Genomic DNA, 19,688 nt, shown 5'->3' on the forward strand with positions numbered 1-19,688 from the left:
GTTACACCCTAATGATGTTTGAGTTCGAATTTCGTGAAAATCGAACCAAAACTGCTGGACAAAATGGACGCGCCTTGTACGCAAATAGTGTAAAAATATGGTATATCAAGGTTGTGGACCCTCTAGAGGCCACAATTTTCATCCGATTTTGATGAAACTTGGAATGCATGTTTATATCCCAAAGATCTTGGTTCCTGTTTGTATTCGCGCATATCGGATCGTAACTTCCTGAATTATGACCCTTGATTGTACGAAAAATCGTGTTTTGAGCTTGTGGTCCCAATAGAGGTCACAATTTTTATCTGATTTAAAAAAAAAACGTGTGAATATATCACTGTTATACACTAATGATGGTCGAGTTCGAATTTTCGTGAAAATCAAACTTACACTGACGGACATAATTGCCGCCCCTTGTACGCAAATAGTGTAAAAATATGGTATAGAGGCCACAGTTTTTATCTGATTTTGATGAAACTTTAAATATATGTTTCCATCATAAAGATCTTGGTTCCTTTCGATAATCACACATATCCGAACATAACTTCCTTGATTATGGCCCCTGATTGGTCGAAAAATCCCATTTTTAGCTTGTGGATTCTCTAGAGGTCACAATTTTTTTCTGATTTTAAAAAAACATTTAGATATATGACCATTCCATCATAATGAAGGTAGGATTCGGATTTCGGGAAAATCGAAATGAAACTGCCGGACAAAATGAGCGCTCTTTGTACGCAAATTGTGTGTAAGTATGTAACACAAAGGTTATGAACCCTCTTGAGGTCATAATTTTTATCTGATTTCGATGAAACTTAAAATATATCTTTATATTCCAAAAATCTCAGTCTCTTTTGATATTTGCGCATTTCAGACCATAACTTTTTGGATTATGGCCCCTGATTGTACAAAAAATCGTTTTTGTTTAGCTTGTTACCTATCCATCTCTTGCAAAATGTGGGCGTATCCTGCCTGGCAGCCGCTGGTTCTTTATAACAGACTACATGAGAATGTTTGATAAGTAACATATCATTTATAGCGGCAGCAATTTGCAGGTCATTAACTTGATATTTGTTAGTGGCGAGATTTATCATCGTCACATCACGCGGCGTCAATCATTGGCTCAATAGCGCGTGCATTGTTTACATAAGACGTTACTGATTCGGGCTAAATGGTGAATTTTACTTATTTTAATACCCATTTACACTAGATAGGAAATGATTTTTACCTACAAACAATTCAAACGTCTTTAGTTATTTTTCTAATAAATGAAAAAATGTTTTAGAATTTAATTTGGCGGAAGAAAAAAGTTAATATTTGGGACTCATTAAGTCGCACCGATGTCAGTCTTATAAGTGATTTTAGCGGCCTAGCGAAAATTCACTGCTAATCAGTGTGTTGACATCCATATAATAGCATACAAAAAGTTTTAAATAGTTTATACTTAATCCATTGCAAGGCACACTTAAATACATTTGAAGTTACATTGAATCTTAAAATATAAAGTTATCTATACAGTTTTCTATATTATTTTTGGTTTGATCAAAAAGGTCTGTTATTGAGTCAATTCCAGGCTTATACATGGGTAGTCGACTACCTAACCAAAGGGATTTTCTCTGGCTTCTTTGGTTTTCTCCCACTGATATCCTCAAAGTACAACTGACTGTCTGCATTTACAGGGTAATATAAACTGAACATATTATATATTTTTTTTAATGTAAATAATAGCCTTCATTCCTAGTACAGTGACACTTTGGAAGAAGAGAAGAGTATGCTACTATCCTGTTCTGCTAATTAATTGCCAATTTATAAAGAAATGTGAGGTTATCTATGGACACAAATTGACAATTTTTCTTGATTGGACTGTAGAACTAATACAGTTTTATATAGTACATTTTGTATTGATCAAGATATTACTAAACAAATAAATATCATATATACCATGTTTATATACATTATGTACATGTGCGTTATTTCTATTATATATTGGGGGTCACGGTGGCTAAGTGGGTAAGACGCTGGCTCGCTGGCATGGAGGTCGGGTGTTTGACCCCTGCATTGGCCGAGAAAGTTCACCCAGATTTTCCGGCATGGTTCCCACTTGTCAGTGATGCAGGACAGAGGGCCTGACAAGGATAGCTGTCTTGTCATTCAGATGAGACGAAAAACCGAGGTCCTGTGTACACATTGGCGTGCGCGTAAAAGAGCCCTTGACAGTTGGAATTCGATATAAGAGTACGTTAAACCCCATTTCATTTCATTTCTATTATATATTGATGTTCAACATACAATATAAATCTGTATTAACTTCACTATAAGACTTAAAGAAAACGATTTTATTTTTCCGTAGTATTAAATCCTGTATAGAAATATGCCCCATTTTTGTTTATGTAGCGTTAAAAATTACGATTGGTTTTAGTATTGAATCGAGCAAGATGCATAGATTTTAAACCAGGTATTTTTAATAAACAATAAGAAACCTGAAAAAATCTAGAGATGTACCAGTATATATTGGCAGTAGAATAAATATGAATGTGATCTGTGACCTTAAAGCATAAGTACTATTGATTTATTTATTTAAAAAATGTGAGCCTGAATGGAGATTTATTTCTTGACCAGCTTATCTTTTGCTGAAGTAATTACATTGCGTTGCCCGGCATTGAAAATAACGCCCACAACAGGGTTGTGATTACAGCAGTGTATGGATGGAGATGTAGAGTGTCTATAGTAAATATTTTGATGAAGTGTAAAAGAACTCTATAAATGCATACCTCTTGAAATACATTAGGATTACTCTTTATGACCAGCATGACAATTCCACCCACCAGGTTTCAAAAATGAATTTTAACCTGTAGAATGCTAACCGACTCCCGGGGGTGGTGGTGTGTGAAAAATTCCACATGGGTTACATGATAAATCTTAAAATGACATGCAATAACTGATAGATTTCTTTCCAATGGCTAGCTGTACATTTACATTTGTCAAAGAAAATTTTGTGTAATTGAATATTTGTGCTTGTTAATCGATATTTGGTGTGAATTCGATCATTGTATTATTTCTGTTATTTTGGTAGAAAGTCGCTATGGGTGAGGGTGAGATTGACGTTTTGAGGTGTTGATACAACAATGAATAGTGCAAGCATTCGAAAGATCAATATTGACCCTTTGTGTTTATTGCACTGAAGGGGTTTTATGAAGTAGAATTACAACAAACTATTTTCATTTATGTTTAGCAATTAAATATTATTTGGTATTTAATTGTATATAAAACATCTCTCTTTTAATTTGAATATGGAGAGTCTTACTAACACATTATATCGAGAGAAATTACATGGGTTTTTTTGTTGTGACAGTTAATTACACCATTTAGTCTGCTTGTCTTCATACATGTAATGTAGTTATAAATTACACAAATGAAAAATTTAGAATGAAAAGTTAGAGTTTGAAATTGAAATGGATTTCATTTAAATCATACATGTATATGATATACCCATTAATAATTTATCATTTATCCTTGGAATTTTGAAACATCAATCCACAGAGTCTGTGCATGGAAGCAAAGAATAAAAAACCCTGAAGATATTGTCATACAAGAGAGTAAAATCATTTATGCAAATACTTTTTTTTCTTTTGTTTATGTTAATTCTGTTATAGCAACTTGTTTTAAATTTGTGGGTGCACTTCACTTGTAGTGTTACAGTAATAACTGTACAACATATTTTGTTATCCATGAGAACTCATGATAAGAGAAGTGGTTCCAGGTGTTCTAGAATTTTGAATTTCATATACATTATGCGAAATTGTACCTGAATATACTTGATGTGGTACAAACCTAAATACCATAGATGAGCTAGTAGCTTTATATATGTATAGAGAGATCTTAAATGTTTCTAATTTGAAGGATATGAAAGGAATTTTAGTGTAGAGTTGAAGACTACTGTTATCTTGTATTAACTAGCATTTCAACTTCTTGTTCAGGTACTAAATCGCATATATTTTTGTATTCAGTTACTTAGTCTGAATGTCTTTCTACAACCTCTGTTGATTAAGTTTTTAGAGAAGAAATAGGCCCATGTTTCTGGTGTTTTTATTGGTTGTTGATATTCTGGTAGTTCAATGTGCTTATTGCTCCTTTTTCCATCCTCTTTACATACTAGTTTTAAAAAACTAACTAGTTCTAGTCCTTCTGACTACAGGATCCAACATCTGTCAATATACATATATAGTCATAGGAGCTGAACACTGAACATTCGTTATGTTCTGATTTAATTTTGCTGTGGCAGAACAGTATTTCTACCTTATATTCAGGTCAAGACAACCTAAACCTTGAGTATTTAGAAATATTCCATCATTATTCATAATCATCAAATGTAATCATTTCTATAAATAGATATTAAATTTACATGATATGTTTAGGTACAGTGTATGGTAATGAGTTAAACTAATAATCTCAAATAATGTCTCTATTCTTGAAAGTTGCCTGCTACATATAGTCCAGGAGCTAATGACAAAATAATATGGTCATCAGTTACAAAAGCTTTATCATTGTCCAAGTCTTCTTTATGCTTTAGGTTTAGTCAACATTTGAAAGTACTGGGGCAAGATTTTAAAGTTTGGTGTCTGATTAATACACACAAAGTGGTTGATGACAAATCCTTAGGATTATTTGAATTGTCTGCATTTGTGTACGGATCGTTCTTTGACAACAGATTGTATAAGAGAAAAAAGATGGATTCATTTTGGAAGTTTTTAATCAATAAAACTGCTATGTTATTCTTTGTGAATAATATTGACTTAATTTAATCACATTATTAATTTAGTTCCTTGTTTGAAAATATGTAGTGTTGGGTTTTTTTTAAATTTTGTTTTAAGATTTATCTTTTTTTATATTTGTATAATTAGCAGAGGTGATAATTTGCATGTAATAAATAGTAAAGTTTGAGTTTTTGTTAGTTTGTAGGCAGGTGTAGGTTTACATTTATAATCTAAATGTTCAGCAGATATCCATACCAGTCGAATTTAACAACACAAAAAAGCATTCCACTATTTTATGAAAAGTATTATATCTTATCAGAACTATCATGAGGCAAGAAACACATTTAGTGTGTTAATTTATTCCAATGGGAAACAAAGTAATCTGATAATAACACACTTCATATAAATATCTGTCAACACTATCTGTCATATTATTAGAGTATTGTTGTTATAATATTGTGTATCACCAGTGTGCAAATGTTGTAATTATGTTTTTATACCTTTAGGTAGAAATTGGCCAACAACCTAATCATTATCTATCAACAGATTGGGTGTTGTGCCAGCGATCCTAAAGGGGGGATATTTTTAGTAGGTTAAAGTTGAGAGTGGAGCGATTATTGCCAGCTTTATCTAGTAAATTATTCAAGTGAGTTGTCCTGAAGGCTGATTACTTTGATAACTAACTAACACAAACTTTCAATCATTTGTTTGCCATCACTCTTGTTTATTGCTTTGAATATTTTATACAAAGTTGAATTATTCCTAAGGCAAAATGGGGGGAAAACAAGTTCACAATGTCCTATTATATAGCCCATCCCAATTATTCACTTGTTTTATAACAATAATATTGATTGTCAATTTATTTTTGACAACAAGTGTGATAATTAAGCTGTTTATTAAGGTGGTATTTCAGGATAGCAGCATTTAATAGAGAATTTCCTCAGTAAATTGTTATCATATTTATTAAATATGAATTTTAACTAGGTTAAGATTGAGGCTATATTTTTGAGATGTTATTATTCATAGAAAGCTAGTAGAAGGTGTTATACTTCTTGTGCACCAATAATCATTTAAGATTTAACTGCACTCTGACTTTTCCAGGCACAACATATAGAGGACTAAAATGTAGGAAAATGTGTCCGACAATACTATATACTGGAAAACACCATGTTATACTGAATACCGGAAACACACTAAATACCGGAAAACACACTAAATACGGGAAAATACCCTAAATAGGTAACCCGGAGACTGGTCCTCTGTGTGCCTGGGTTTGGTTAGGGTTAGTTTCCGGTTTATAGTATAGCCCTTCTCCGGGTTACCTATTTAGGGTGTTTTCCAGTATTGAGTGTGTTTTCCGGTATTTAGTGTTTTTCCGGTATTCCGTATAACATGGTGTTTTCTGGTGTTTTCCAGTAGTTTTCCAGTGTTTTTCGGTATATAGTATAGCCCAATGTGTCATGGTAATTGGATGGAGAGATAAAGGAAGGTAGACACTATATATAAACTAGAAGTGCACACAAAATATCCCTTGTAACATGCAGATTATTCTGCCTAGGCAAGTTATTGTAACAATAGTAAATAAGATCTAGAATGCTGATCACAAAATTAAGGAATTGTTGTGTTGGAATGATGTTACATGCCATTCCTTTCCTGTGTTTTAAAACCCATTGGTAATACTTATATACTCTTCAAAAAAGTAGGGATATTGAAATGCAAATACCTATGCAGGTTGTGATATGATAAATAGTCATGGATACTTGACATGCTTTGAGAAAATGTTCACAGATGGAAAACTTATCGCCCCAACAGAACCACTGAGCTGCACATGTGACACGCAATAGCGCCATACTTGGGGAGGGATTCATAGTCAAATTTGACATTTCAAGGAAGGGTTGATGATAACTGCCGTTTTCTGGTTTATTCTATCCATGTTTGCTTTCTTATCGGTTCTTGCATAAGATTTACTGTTTACAATATCTTTGCTTTAGTGTGTTACGCTTAATTTGATCGGGAGAGTTGTTCGTTGACGTCAATGTCAACCGACAACACTGCAAGAATTGTCTGTAGCACTGCAAGAGGAGTGGGTCAGATTGCCTCAAATCGTGATTGGACGGTTGATTAGGAAGCATGCCACGACGAATTGGTGAATGTCTGAGAATTGGTGGAGCAATTACTCATTTTTAAGTCAAAAATCAAAAACGTCCAATTTCACTTTTGACAGTGTATCTCTTTGCGAGTGAAATGGGGCCGTCAGATAAGCCACCCATATGAACTGTTTATGTTCATGTATAGGCAATTGGCCTGTTATTAACATACACTTAAACCTCTAATAAAAACAGCAGTGCATTTCCGCAGTTTTGTATTGTTTCTGAATATCCCCAACTTTTTTGAACAGTATATATATATATATAGGAGAAAATACATCATTGACAACTAACTGACCCTGTTCAGTAAGCACATAGTCTGACTCTCACATATTGTGTATTTGTTTATTTTGTACCAAAGTGCTCTATTATAAATGTAGATTAGATATCTTGATTTAATATCCCAGAAGAACAAATCTACATGTGTTTACTTTAAAGTGACAACTGAAAAATATGTTCAATAGAACACTTGTGAAAACAACATTCTCAAAACTATGCATCGGCAACTAAATGAATTAATGACGTAAACGAACAATGCCAGAATAGAAAGGAAAAATCCCAAATAATTAATATATGTCTGAATATATCTGTGTATACATATGATGGCTTTGATTGGATATCACAATACGAGCCAGTTTTTTCATGTGGACGTATATTGTCGTCGTCCCTGTCTGTCCATCCGTCCACAATTTGTTTGTGGATACTCTACGGGTCACAATTTTTATCCCATTTTGACGAAACTTAAAATATGGGTCTATCTCCCAAAGATCTTGGTTCCTTTCGATATTGGCATGTATTGGACCATAACTTCATGGATTATGGCCCCTGATTGTACGAAAAATCACGTTTTTAGCTTGTGAACAATCTAGAGGTCACAATTTTGATCATATTTTGATGAAACTTGAAATGCATGTTTATAACCCAAAGATCTTGGCTCCTTTCGATATTTGCACATATCGGATCATAACTTAGTATATCTCCGTTACACCCTAATGATGGTTGAGTTTGAATTTTGTGAAAATCAGACCAAAACCGTCGGACAAAATGGCCACCCCTTTTACGCAAATAGTGTAAACATCTGGGGCCTGTTTCACGAAATTTTAACTAAGATAAAATCCACATTTTAGTAATTTGATTGGATAATATAAGATTGATTTTAGTGCTTAGCCAATCAAAATTGAAGTATCTACTAAAATTTGGATTTTATCTTGAGTTAAGATTTCAAGAAACAGGGCCCAGGTATATCATGATTGTGGACCTCCTAAAGGTCACAATTTTGATCCGATTTTGATGAAACTTGAAATGCAGGTTTATAACCCAAAGATCCTGGTTCCTTTCAATATTTGCGCATATCGGATCGTAACTTCCTGAATTATGGCCCTTGATTGTATGAAAAATCGTGTTTTGAGCTTGTGGTCCCCATAGAGGTCACAATTTTTATCTGATTTAAAAAAAAAACCGTGTGAATATATCACAGTTATACACTAATGATGGTTGGGTTTGAATTTCGTGAAAATCAGAAAAAACTGACGGACATAATGGCTGCTTTTTGTACGCAAATAGTGTAAAAATATGGTATATCAAGGTTGTGGGCCCTCTAGAGGCCACAGTTTTTATCGGATTTGTTTCTATCATAAAGATCTTGGTTCCTTTTGATAATCACACATGTCCGAACGTAACTTCCTGGATTATGGCCCCTGATTGGTCGAAAAATCCCATTTTTAGCTTGTGGATTCTCTAGAGGTCACAATTTTTTTCTGATTTTAAAAAAACGTTTAGATATATGACCATTCCATCATAATGAAGGTAGGATTCGGATTTTGGGAAAATCGAAATGAAAGCTTGTGGATTCTCTAGAGGTCACAATTTCATTTCCAATTTTAAAAACTGTTTAGATATTCCACCATAATGAGCAAGGCCTAAGATAAGGTTAAATTCTTGTAGCACGGATTCTGTGTCCGGTGGATTAAGCTCCGATTTTCCACCGTTATTTCAATACTTAAAATCACAGATAATACTGAAAATTAGTGAAAATTATGTCAAAAATAAAGTGAAAGTGAAATGACGGTCAAGGACGCAGCGGATCAGATACCAAACCTACTGAAAACCTGACTAGTGAGCGGATGCGGCTGGCGCTCACTTGACTCATCCGAGGGAGTCGATCGGGCGCCAACTGATCTGATCTGACCTTCGCAACTGACCCCCAGAAGAGGAAACACTCACTAGGGGTCAGGAGGCATCGCTACCTTACACTTTTTCAGAGCCTTACAACATTTCTTTCAGAGCACGGTTTTCTTATTTTCGAAGCACAGATTTTTCATTTCGAAGCACGTTCGTGCTCCAAGGCACGTTATTTTAGATTTTAGGCCCTGATAATGAGGGTTGAATTGGAATTTCGGGAAAATCAAAATGAAACTGACTGACAAAATGGCCGTTCTTTGTATGCAAATTGTGTATAAGTATGTAATACAAAGGTTATGGACCCTCTAGAGGTCACAATTTTTATCCGATTTTGATAAAACTTAAAACATATCTTTATATTCCAAAAATCTCAGTCCCTTTTGATATTTGTGCATTTCAAACCATAACTTTCTGGATTATGGCCCTTGATTGTTCCCAAAAATTTTTTTGTTTAAAGCTTGTTCTCTATCCATCTCTTGCAAAATGTGGGCGTATCCTGCCTGGCAGCCGCTGGTTCAAAGCTGAAATTAGTAAAAACTGTTATTTGTTCAGTAAAACTTGACGAAGCAAGAACGCTTGATGAAGATATAGTCATATCTTTGCTAATTTGTGTATATTCACCACAACAATATATCAAAGATATAGGTCCATGTAAATGATGATATGATCACTTTCGTATGTTGACACAGATTCACAGTACTTTGTATGTTCTTGCAAAATTCTTAATAAATAAATTTACTCATGTTATAAGTGTTTTCTGCCAAATCTTCCCCCAAAGTCCAGGAAATGGCATTTCAGGGACTCTAGATTCAAAAATTTCTCAGGGGGAGCATGCCCCCGGACCCCCCCTTCGACTGCCGTGAAAGCTTGCACCTGTGGTGCTCGGCTCATGGCTGCATCACTCCTAATAGAATCCCGTGCATCAGTCAGTCTCATTTTTGCTAAGCACCTTACAATGGTTTTGAACTATTTTATAGCAAGAACAGCCAGCTCTTTATCTAAATCTTACATAATACAACTTTAGCACGAACGACCAGCTCTTTATCTAAATGTACATTATTATTATTAATCAGTTTTTAAAAACATCTTATCGTAGCTGAAGCTAGATTGTTTATGTGTAAGAAGAAGTGAAAGCAGTTTTGTCTTAACTCTTATTTAAACAAATGTAGCAGCACTTTATTAGACAACAGTGGAATATTTATAAACATACTTTTACTAGTAATGGTTAATTTAATGGGACAAGAAAAAAGGCAAACTGCTTGTTGACATGATACAGAGGACAAATTAGGTAAATTATTACAGATCTGAAGAAATATATATTGGGTGTTCGTAGCCTTACACACAAACCATGACTGAACCTCCATTGTTGACACAACATGCCTTCAACAATTTCTGTCAGCCACTCTACTTTAGAGGTATTGTACATGTACACCTTGTGTTTACCGTTATATTCAACAAAAATGTTGAAAAAATTTCTGTGTTGAGGTAGATGCTGTCTACACTTGCTATTCTCATCCAAATATGAATTGTTTATGTTCAAGCCCACATATCACAGGCTCACAGGATTGAAGAATTTGAATGGGGTGGGGGGGGGGGGCTACAAGGTAACATGTATTGGTCCTCTATAATTACAATATTCCACCATCAGCAATTCATCATATTTGGCACAAATACTGCATATTATAATTCTTATCAATGAAACAAATTAGATCTTATTAAAAGATATGGGGATGCAATAAAAAAGCACCATTTTATGAATGGATGATTGTAAATCTCGTTTGAAAGATGCCAGTGATCTTGCAATTAAGAATGTTACAACATCAGATCACGATGATAACACATGAGAATGATGTTGTCCTGATCGTGTAAACACACAAACACAATGTGCCATTGCATTAATTAAGAATGCATCAATACGATAGCTGTCACCCGAAGGTTTGGATACCATCATACTATCATTCTGGGCCAGTCATTACTAACTTGTGATTGGCATGAAATTGTGTCATGCCTGTGACACTTATGTGGTTGCTCGATCTAGAACACCTAGTACCACTTCTCATTTTTAGGGAACACTATTGCTGATGAAGTCATGTTGTGACTACAGCACCCGCATTCCCCTGTCTGACCACAGTTGGTCAGATCATTGTATCTATTTGTAACATGCATCTGTGATACTGATTTAAGTCTTTGTGAACCTTTATGTTAATATATGATGAATTGAGCAAGCTACGAATAATAATATGGTTGATAACAGTAACAAGTAACAAGTGGATTATGATGGATATATGGCACGCTCATACTGTTCTGTATACACAATCATTGTCTTTACCATGGTGTGACATGGAATCATCATTGCTTTATTTCTATTGTTCCATAACAATATTACCATTTCTTGTCTGGCAATAAAATAGATTAATAGCTATTATTTCGCTATATTAAAAACTCACTCTCAATAAATTCCATTTGCAAGTTTAAGTGCTACAGACTTATTATACATGAAGCACAGGATGCCATAATTAATAATATTAAATAACAGTATTTTAAGAGGGATTTGGTGTTAGAATACCCCTATTAGTTCTAAAATTGAATATCCTTCTATTTTCTCATGTTACCAGAAAAAGCAAATACAATTATTGTAAATACATGCATGTAATTTCATTATGCTAAAAGCACCAGATTTTTTAGAAAGTTTAAATTGAACACATGTTTGTACTACAGTTTACAGCTATTTGAGAATCACCCAGGAAATAATTTAATGCTAAATACCATGGAAATTTAAATTTCACACAGGTCTCAATTTCATTCACAATGTTATGATATTCAAAGTCGAAGATCATATGGGCGTTAACTAAAGTGTTCCAGGTTGAGGAAACGCAACGCCTTTTATCAAAATTGACCTCCAAGAACCTTGAGAAAATTTGGGAGTGTGTTGCATTGCCTTTATCAAGATCTGCTGTCAACTACAGATGTGATAAAACAGAATGACCACAATAAATCTAACTTCCATAGATACTTTATGATCCAACTTGATGACTTTTCCATTGAAAGGAAATGTTATTTTCATCTAATACCTCTTTTATATTAACTTTATAATTTAAACATTCTATTTCATTGTTATTTTACATGCATCACTATGTTTTGATTGATAACATCAGCAGGAGAGATATTTAAAGTGAAAATTTATAGAAGATGAAAGGTACAGCATCTATTCATAGAGATATTAAAAAGTTGCATTGATCCCCAATTTTACAGTAAAATATATTAATTAAATGTTTAAAGCAAACATTTTCCATTATAGATCAAATGAAAATATCTACACATATTAATAAAGCAAACATTTTCTATTATTGATCACTAGAACGTAGATATCTACACACATGACTAAAGTGAAGATTTTCCTTTCCTGAAGTGAATATATCTACAAACATGACTAAATCGTATACTAGCCCTTTATAGATGTGAAGATACGTACACTCATGACTAAAGTGGAAATATGTACAAACACGACAAAAGCGAACATTTTCCCTTATAAAAGTTAAGATATCTACAAACATGACTTAAGTGAACATTTTCCTTTATACTACTTTGTAGAATATATCTACACACATGACTCAAGTGAACATGTTCCTTTATAGAAGTGAAAATATCTACGATCACGACAAAAGCATACATTTTCCTATATAGAAGTAAAGATATCTACAAACATGATAATTTCCTTTATAGAAGTGAAGATATCTATAGACATGATAAAAACGAACATTTACCTTTATAGAAGTGAAGATACCTGTACTCCAGTGAAGATATGTACATGCACGACTGATATGAACATTTCCCTTTAGAGAATTAAGTGAAGATATCTTTACACATGAATAAATGTGCACCTAAAAATCGTTGAATTACACTTGATGAATTTCATAATCAATGTAAAATTGGGTTGAAAGTATATAAAATTTCATGTTATATGTTATGGGCTTGCTTGGCAGCTGCTCTGGCACTTTTCCCACTCTCAATCAGTTTGCGAGGTGGCCAAATGAACCCTGTGGATATGAAGATAGCAAGAGGAAAACACTGGCTGTTCGTTGGAAGTGCCAATGTAGGTATTTCACTCTTCTTTTTTTGACAAAGATGAGAAGAGAAACAGCTCTCTAATTAAGCTGTTTAGTTGTTTACTGCAGATAAACTTCATAACAAATAATGTGTTACAACTAATGGTAATCAATTCTCACTTGCATCGTCTTCCCCCAAAACACAAACAAAGATTAAACTTTTAAACAGACATTAGAGTAGACATTAAGCCTTTAACAATCATTATTGAAATTTTTTGAAGACACTGTCTGCCAATTCACACCTAATGAATTTGTAGATTTACACAGCATTGATCATTGTGAACTTTACTAATCTTATAGTCTGTTACGGTAAAGGACATTATTTCATTGTCACTGCAAACTGGTTTAACCTGCACAAATTGTTTAGTTTTTTAGCCCTGTAATAAAACATCATAGTAGGATATATTTTAAACTGAATTTGATAATGGAATTGAAATACATGGGACTCATGCATTGAACATAGATGTGACAGTTGTTTTTTTATATGAAGGTATTACAGTATTGAACACAGATGTGTCATTCTGTTTAATATGGCTGTATCTATCATTCAATTAATATGAACGTTTTGTATTATGCATTAGTCTAATGCATATGAATGTGTCAATAAATATGAATGTGTCAATGAATATGAGTGTATTAATGCATATGAATGTGTCAATGAGAATATGAATGTTTCAATGCATATGAATGTGTCAAGGAATATGAATGTATTATTGTAATGAATATCAACGTATTATTGAAATGAATGTATCTTGTCACAAGAAAACCAAACACATGCAAGCACCTACATGTACAGATTGTAAATGAAACCCCATTTCAACTTGCCTACAAAATCTTTAGAATTATTATGAAGTATAGTAATTATCAGTAATTATGGTTGTGTTACCACCATTCAGTCAATCCTTGTACATGTAACAAAATGTTTGAGTTGCCCTAATTATATCTTTGACGAAAATCAGATCAGATCAAGTCCTTTATTTATCTCACGTTATAGTTTCTTGCTCTTAGAAGACGGACTGTTGAGTTGGTCAACATTTAACTGGAGTACAAACAAGGCAAGCTTTATGTACATGTTAGATGTACGTGTCTACTATATGCTAAAAATAATTGGATATGATATTATTTCAATACATTCAGGTGTGTTTCTTTATAATTACATGGTAGATTTTCAATGTTTCTAACATGTTTTACACTAAAGATTGAAAAAATCTGAATCATTTTTGGCATAGATATATATTTTATTTTATTTAGGTTACTGTGCTATGGCAGAAGGTGCTACGTACATCATAAATTGTATTTTTCTCCAACATATCTGTCATACATGTGCATTTTCAATCAACAGGAAAAAACATTTTAAGGTAAAATAAATAACGGCAAATGTTTAAATAATAGCATTACTGTCAGTAATATTAAGCTACAAGATGTCTTTTGTAAAAACATCAACCACACACAATTTGGAGAATTCACTTGGAAACTTTTGAGAGAAAATAGTCATAACATTATTAATTTTACAATCTCACTTTACTTACAAAACAGAAATATGAGGATGTTTCGATGAACCAGTTCATTTTAAATTGTCTGTTGCAATTATTTTGGCAAAGGATTATGGTTAACAGAAATATAGCACTTTGACTATTTTTGAAATAATTCTGGTTCTTTACTGAGGTTGCCAATGAGGGGGAAATTATCTAAAGAAACAAATACTTGAGTTAACTGTAAAAAATTGAATTTGAAAAATACCCAACTTGAGCTTTAAAATGTGTTATTACAATCGTACAATAGATGGATTGCCGTCTCATCAGCACTGTATTTTAGAAATTCTGAGACTGTCAAGGTAATTTGTCTACATCAATGATATTTGACTGATCCTTACAAGATTAAGATTTTTGGACTGAGTAAACATTACAATTATCCAATTAAACCTTTTCAATTAATATGTCTACATGGTTAAAGATTTGAGAAATGAATTGAAATAGAGTTTAGCTTCGCTCATTTCTTCACCATGTGGGCTAGTGAAGATGGGCCAGGCCTACACCATGCAGTGTGCTATGAGGAAAATTCAGATGATTGTTCTTGTATGTGCAGGCAAATGAGTACAGAGGTGGGCCTTAGTTTTTCATCCAATATAAATAATAATTTGAGTTTGCATTAATATAAAGTTCAATTTATAAAATCACATTTCTATATATATATAGTTTGTTATGCCCCTGTCTGAAAGCCTTTGTAATGCCCCTGTCTGAAAGCCTAGAGTATTATTTACATTATGTGTTAACAATGTTCTACCCCCTGATAGTATATATATATATATATATATATATATATATATATACACACACACACACACACACACACAAGACCACTGTCATAAACAAGACACAGACATATTCATCAGTCATGTATGCACAATTTCTAAAATTGTATGATCTAACCACACATCTTTTTTGCTTCACCAGAAGACATTTTTCAAGATCTGCTTGCTTTTTATACATGAAGTTTGTTATGAATGTTGTCTGCTAGTTATATGTTTTTGTGTGACAGTTTGTACTTTTGTAATGTCGGTTATGACAACTACATCAGCCCTTCAAATTCTTCTGAAGTTGCTCCTGTTTACATAAAAAAAATTTCTTTCATATTTTGTATTTGTCATTTTTGTATATTGACAATATTTTTGATTTTTCAACAACACATTTAGTTATAACTTTCGCATTGAATTCATTGAAAACTTTACCAATATGTTCTAATAAAATTATTGACCTTTCCACAGTTTACAATCAAATGTCTAGAATATGATGTGCACATGTAAATTTCAGATTTTCTGTTAGTTGTTGCTTTTCAAGACATTTTGACTGTATAAGCCTCTCAATATTCTACTGGCTGTTGTCATTCTTAAGACAGCACAGATAATTGTATTTGTAGCAAAAATCTTTGAAATGCTTTATCAAAAGTTGAAATAATTCCTGTGGAGCCTATATAGAAAAGAAGAAAAACTAATAAACGTTTTTTGAAAAATATGAAGTATTGAATAAATAACTTGTATAGATATTTGTTTTTTATTTCTTACAATGTCTATGTAGTTTGTCTTGTCCGCAGGTTTGTCTTATCGGCTTTGTTCGCATGTAGTGCGTTCCTCCTGCACTTACTAATATGGTAAATGTTCATTTCAATGACTGATTATAAAAATGATAATTACTCCCATACCAGCTTGAAACAAACTGAAGATTGTGCAGGGATGACAGACCTTATGTTTTTATAGCACCACCACCACCCAACCACCCATGTGAAGATGACCCCCCTCTCCAATATTTCAGAACCAAAATGACAGTATTCTAGAATGAAGGTTAATGCCATCAATCATCTAGCCAGACACATATACAGATTACTGTTAAACTTGGTTGGCAAGTATTAGGTTAGCAATAATACAATCTATATCCGATTGGATCAACTTTGGACGTCCAGCAGGTATCTTCCTATCAGATTTAATATCCATGTATAATCAAGCCCCAATCTTAAATGTAGATCTAAAGTTCAGTATCGACTATATTTGAAATCCTTTCCTGTTATCATTCCCATAATCCTGACTTCCTTACCGAATAAAATAAACTCCTATCTCTTCGTTAATCCCTAAAACATATCACAACAAAATCAGAAGTTTTTGTAATAAATGTTGAAATTTATTGATCCAATATTTTAATGGTAGGAGTTTATGTTGAATCATTCAGGCTTTATGGTTTTATTTCTTTTGTACAAATCAATTTTTACCATTTTTCATTTGCAAGAATAATCTATAGTGTTATGTTCCTTGGTAGTCTTCATCAATAAGCTGACAAAAGAGGGCTTGCTTATTCAGTTTGATAATGAAAAATCTTCAATAAAGTTAGAACAAAAGTAATAATAGTTCGAGTAAATGAATGTCTGAAGGAGATGTAGATGTAGGATTTCTCATAATAATGATTTTGATCTCCTGTATGTCGAGATCAATCATTTCTCATATGATTGACATATATTGTCATAATTTGTATCTGTTGGTCCATTCATGCAGTTCTTGTCAACGAAGGAGTTCCAGACCAATTTAGTAATTTGTTGTGGTTATGCGTTTAATCAGAGCCTGCTTATCTTTGCAAACTATTACTTTCAATGTCAAAAAACATTTTTTGGTGTTTTGCCATCGGAGTACATCCTGAAGGGGTTTTCCACTGGACAAGTGAGTTCATTGCGGAATGTAAAATTATGTTATGTGGAAATTATTCAGTATCCTATGATGCATCGAAGATGTCTTGACCCTGATTCTAAATTAATCAAGTAGGACATTTTGTCAGGAGAAAATAAACAATTATAATACTTATTTAATTCAGTTGGAAACAAACTTGAACCTCTAACAGTATTTGTTTTTGAAATATGGATGCAAGATATTTGTAAGATCACAAGATCCTGGTGATATTACTTGCATATTAGTGAAGCTCAAGTCCCAAATTCAAATTTCAATTTCTTAGAGAAATATCTTGATTATATACTTTGAGATTTTTGATAGCATGTTGGGGTAATGTTATTAAGAAAAATATCCAATATTAATCTGCCTATAAATTACATGGGTAATGTTGTTTACGTGGCATACTCTATCCTTTTAACCATCATTAAACATGGCTAGTACTACTTTGATAATAATTTCATAGCCAGCAGATACTCATAAAGCAACATGGAAGAATGGAGAGAATATTGGTTTCTTATAGACTATCTCATTACAGAAGGTATCCAGGGAGTATAGTGTTATTCTTTGAAGATCTTCTATAGAGACAAATGCACCCCGTCCAATTAAACTTAGATAGGTTTTCTCTGGTGCTTTGTAATCTATTGAAAATAATTTCTGTTGTTTTTTTTTACAAGACCAGAATAATGCAAAAGAGCCATGTGTGTTTCTAAAGTCACATCATTATTGAGAAAATGCAGGAAAGATTTAAAATAATAAAATGACACAGTGGATTTTGAAGATGTTTAATAAATAAGAGAAGTAACAGGTGTTTATAAGATGTATATAGGTGTATTTATACTATATTCTTATTATTATCCTTATACATCAGCTTTACTAATGATCTAACTTCTTTAACTCGGCTATCTTATTAGTTTGATGTGGATAAGGATTTGTTCCTGTTTAACATATTTGTCTCTAAACATGCAACAGTGTGAAGGGAAAGAAAGAGAGTGAGAGATGAGGTTTAATATGCACTTGACACAATACAGGTCATTTTGGAACTAACATGGTAAAGTTTATTTCAATAATTTGCGTGCATGTAAAGATCTATAGCGGTGGGAGGAAGCTGGAGAACCTAGAGAAAACCCACAAGGTTGGAATCGAAACCCTGTCACTTGTCTCAATAACAGACTTAATGATCTAAAGCGTGTACATTACACCACTCAACAACCTACATTGTGAAGTAATTCAAATATAACTGCTATGGTCATAATCATATAGATTGTTCAATTTGTCAATTAATTTTTCCAAATGACAGGGATTTAGTGTCTTATAGTCATTATTTTGTAGTTGAGAGTACGAAAGTCAAGTTTATTATAGATAGAAATGGCTAGTACATGGGTAGAATTATAAAATGAAATCAAATCAGGTTTAACATTCTTCTTTTCTGCACAATCTGGGTAATTAAAGACATGCATAGCCCATGATGTGTGCCAGCCATGAGAACAATTTGTCCAGAAAGCAGCATTTGCACCTCCATTTCATCAAATTCCAACTGGTAAGGATTCTTTTATATACACAAAAATGTTTTCACATGACCTTTGCTTTGCTTACCATCCAAGGGATTGGACACTGTTCATTTGCATGGCTTTGGAATTAAATTGGGGACCTCATGGTTAGTGATCCACCGTACCTCCTGGGTATTTTGACATGATGAAAAACGTTTAGCTCCTTTAAGTTTGGTGTTGAAAGAAGATGGCAGCTGTATCACAATAAGCAGACAATTTCAGTTATCTGGAAGGAAGAATTTGCACACACTGCATACTTTATTCATTTATCTAGTATGATTATTCTAGTAGACACATTTTTTATAAAGCTTGTCGAAGATTTTTAAAACAAGAGAAATGGACCTAGACGAAGTAATGATCAGCTTAATAATCAATGTCAACCACAGATTGTTAAAGGCTTATTTAGGTTCATCTAAAAACACAAAACACATGAAGACCGTGTCAATACCAGACACCCTTAAAGTACGATTATATTAATTATAGATTGTCCATTCAGTCTGCTTTACACAGAAAACAGGCACACGTGTACACAATAACATGTCCGGCAACAGTAATAAGAAAAGGGAAGGAGTTTCATTGAAATTTTAGAACCAGATGCAATAGCTTAATATTCTGTGTGATTTCCTTTTTCAACGTGGCATAAGATCATATCTGCCACACCTTAGATACACAAAATACAGCCCAGAGAAAAGACCATATGGTACTGTGTAATCGAAAAACATAAAAGGAAGAAAAAAACACCTATATATCAT

The 19,688-nt window shown here is 33.2% G+C and overlaps 2 protein-coding genes across 5 annotated transcripts in view; one reads left to right on the plus strand and one right to left on the minus strand.

Moving 5' to 3' along the window:
- LOC126821152 (molybdenum cofactor sulfurase) overlaps positions 1 to 12,938 on the minus strand; it is an 88,551-nt gene extending 75,613 nt beyond the window's left edge. Inside the window, exon 1 of the mRNA XM_050549501.2 lies at positions 12,841 to 12,938. Within this exon, the coding sequence (XP_050405458.1) occupies positions 12,841 to 12,886 (46 nt within the window). The 5' untranslated portion in view covers positions 12,887 to 12,938. The remainder of the gene's footprint in view (positions 1 to 12,840) is intronic.
- The window catches only part of LOC126821175 (poly(rC)-binding protein 3), a 185,617-nt gene that overhangs the window by 5,506 nt on the left and 160,423 nt on the right, over positions 1 to 19,688 (plus strand). The window lies entirely within an intron of this gene.

Source organism: Patella vulgata, chromosome 5 (genome assembly GCF_932274485.2).
Source record: "Patella vulgata chromosome 5, xgPatVulg1.2, whole genome shotgun sequence".
NCBI lineage: Eukaryota > Metazoa > Mollusca > Gastropoda > Patellidae > Patella > Patella vulgata.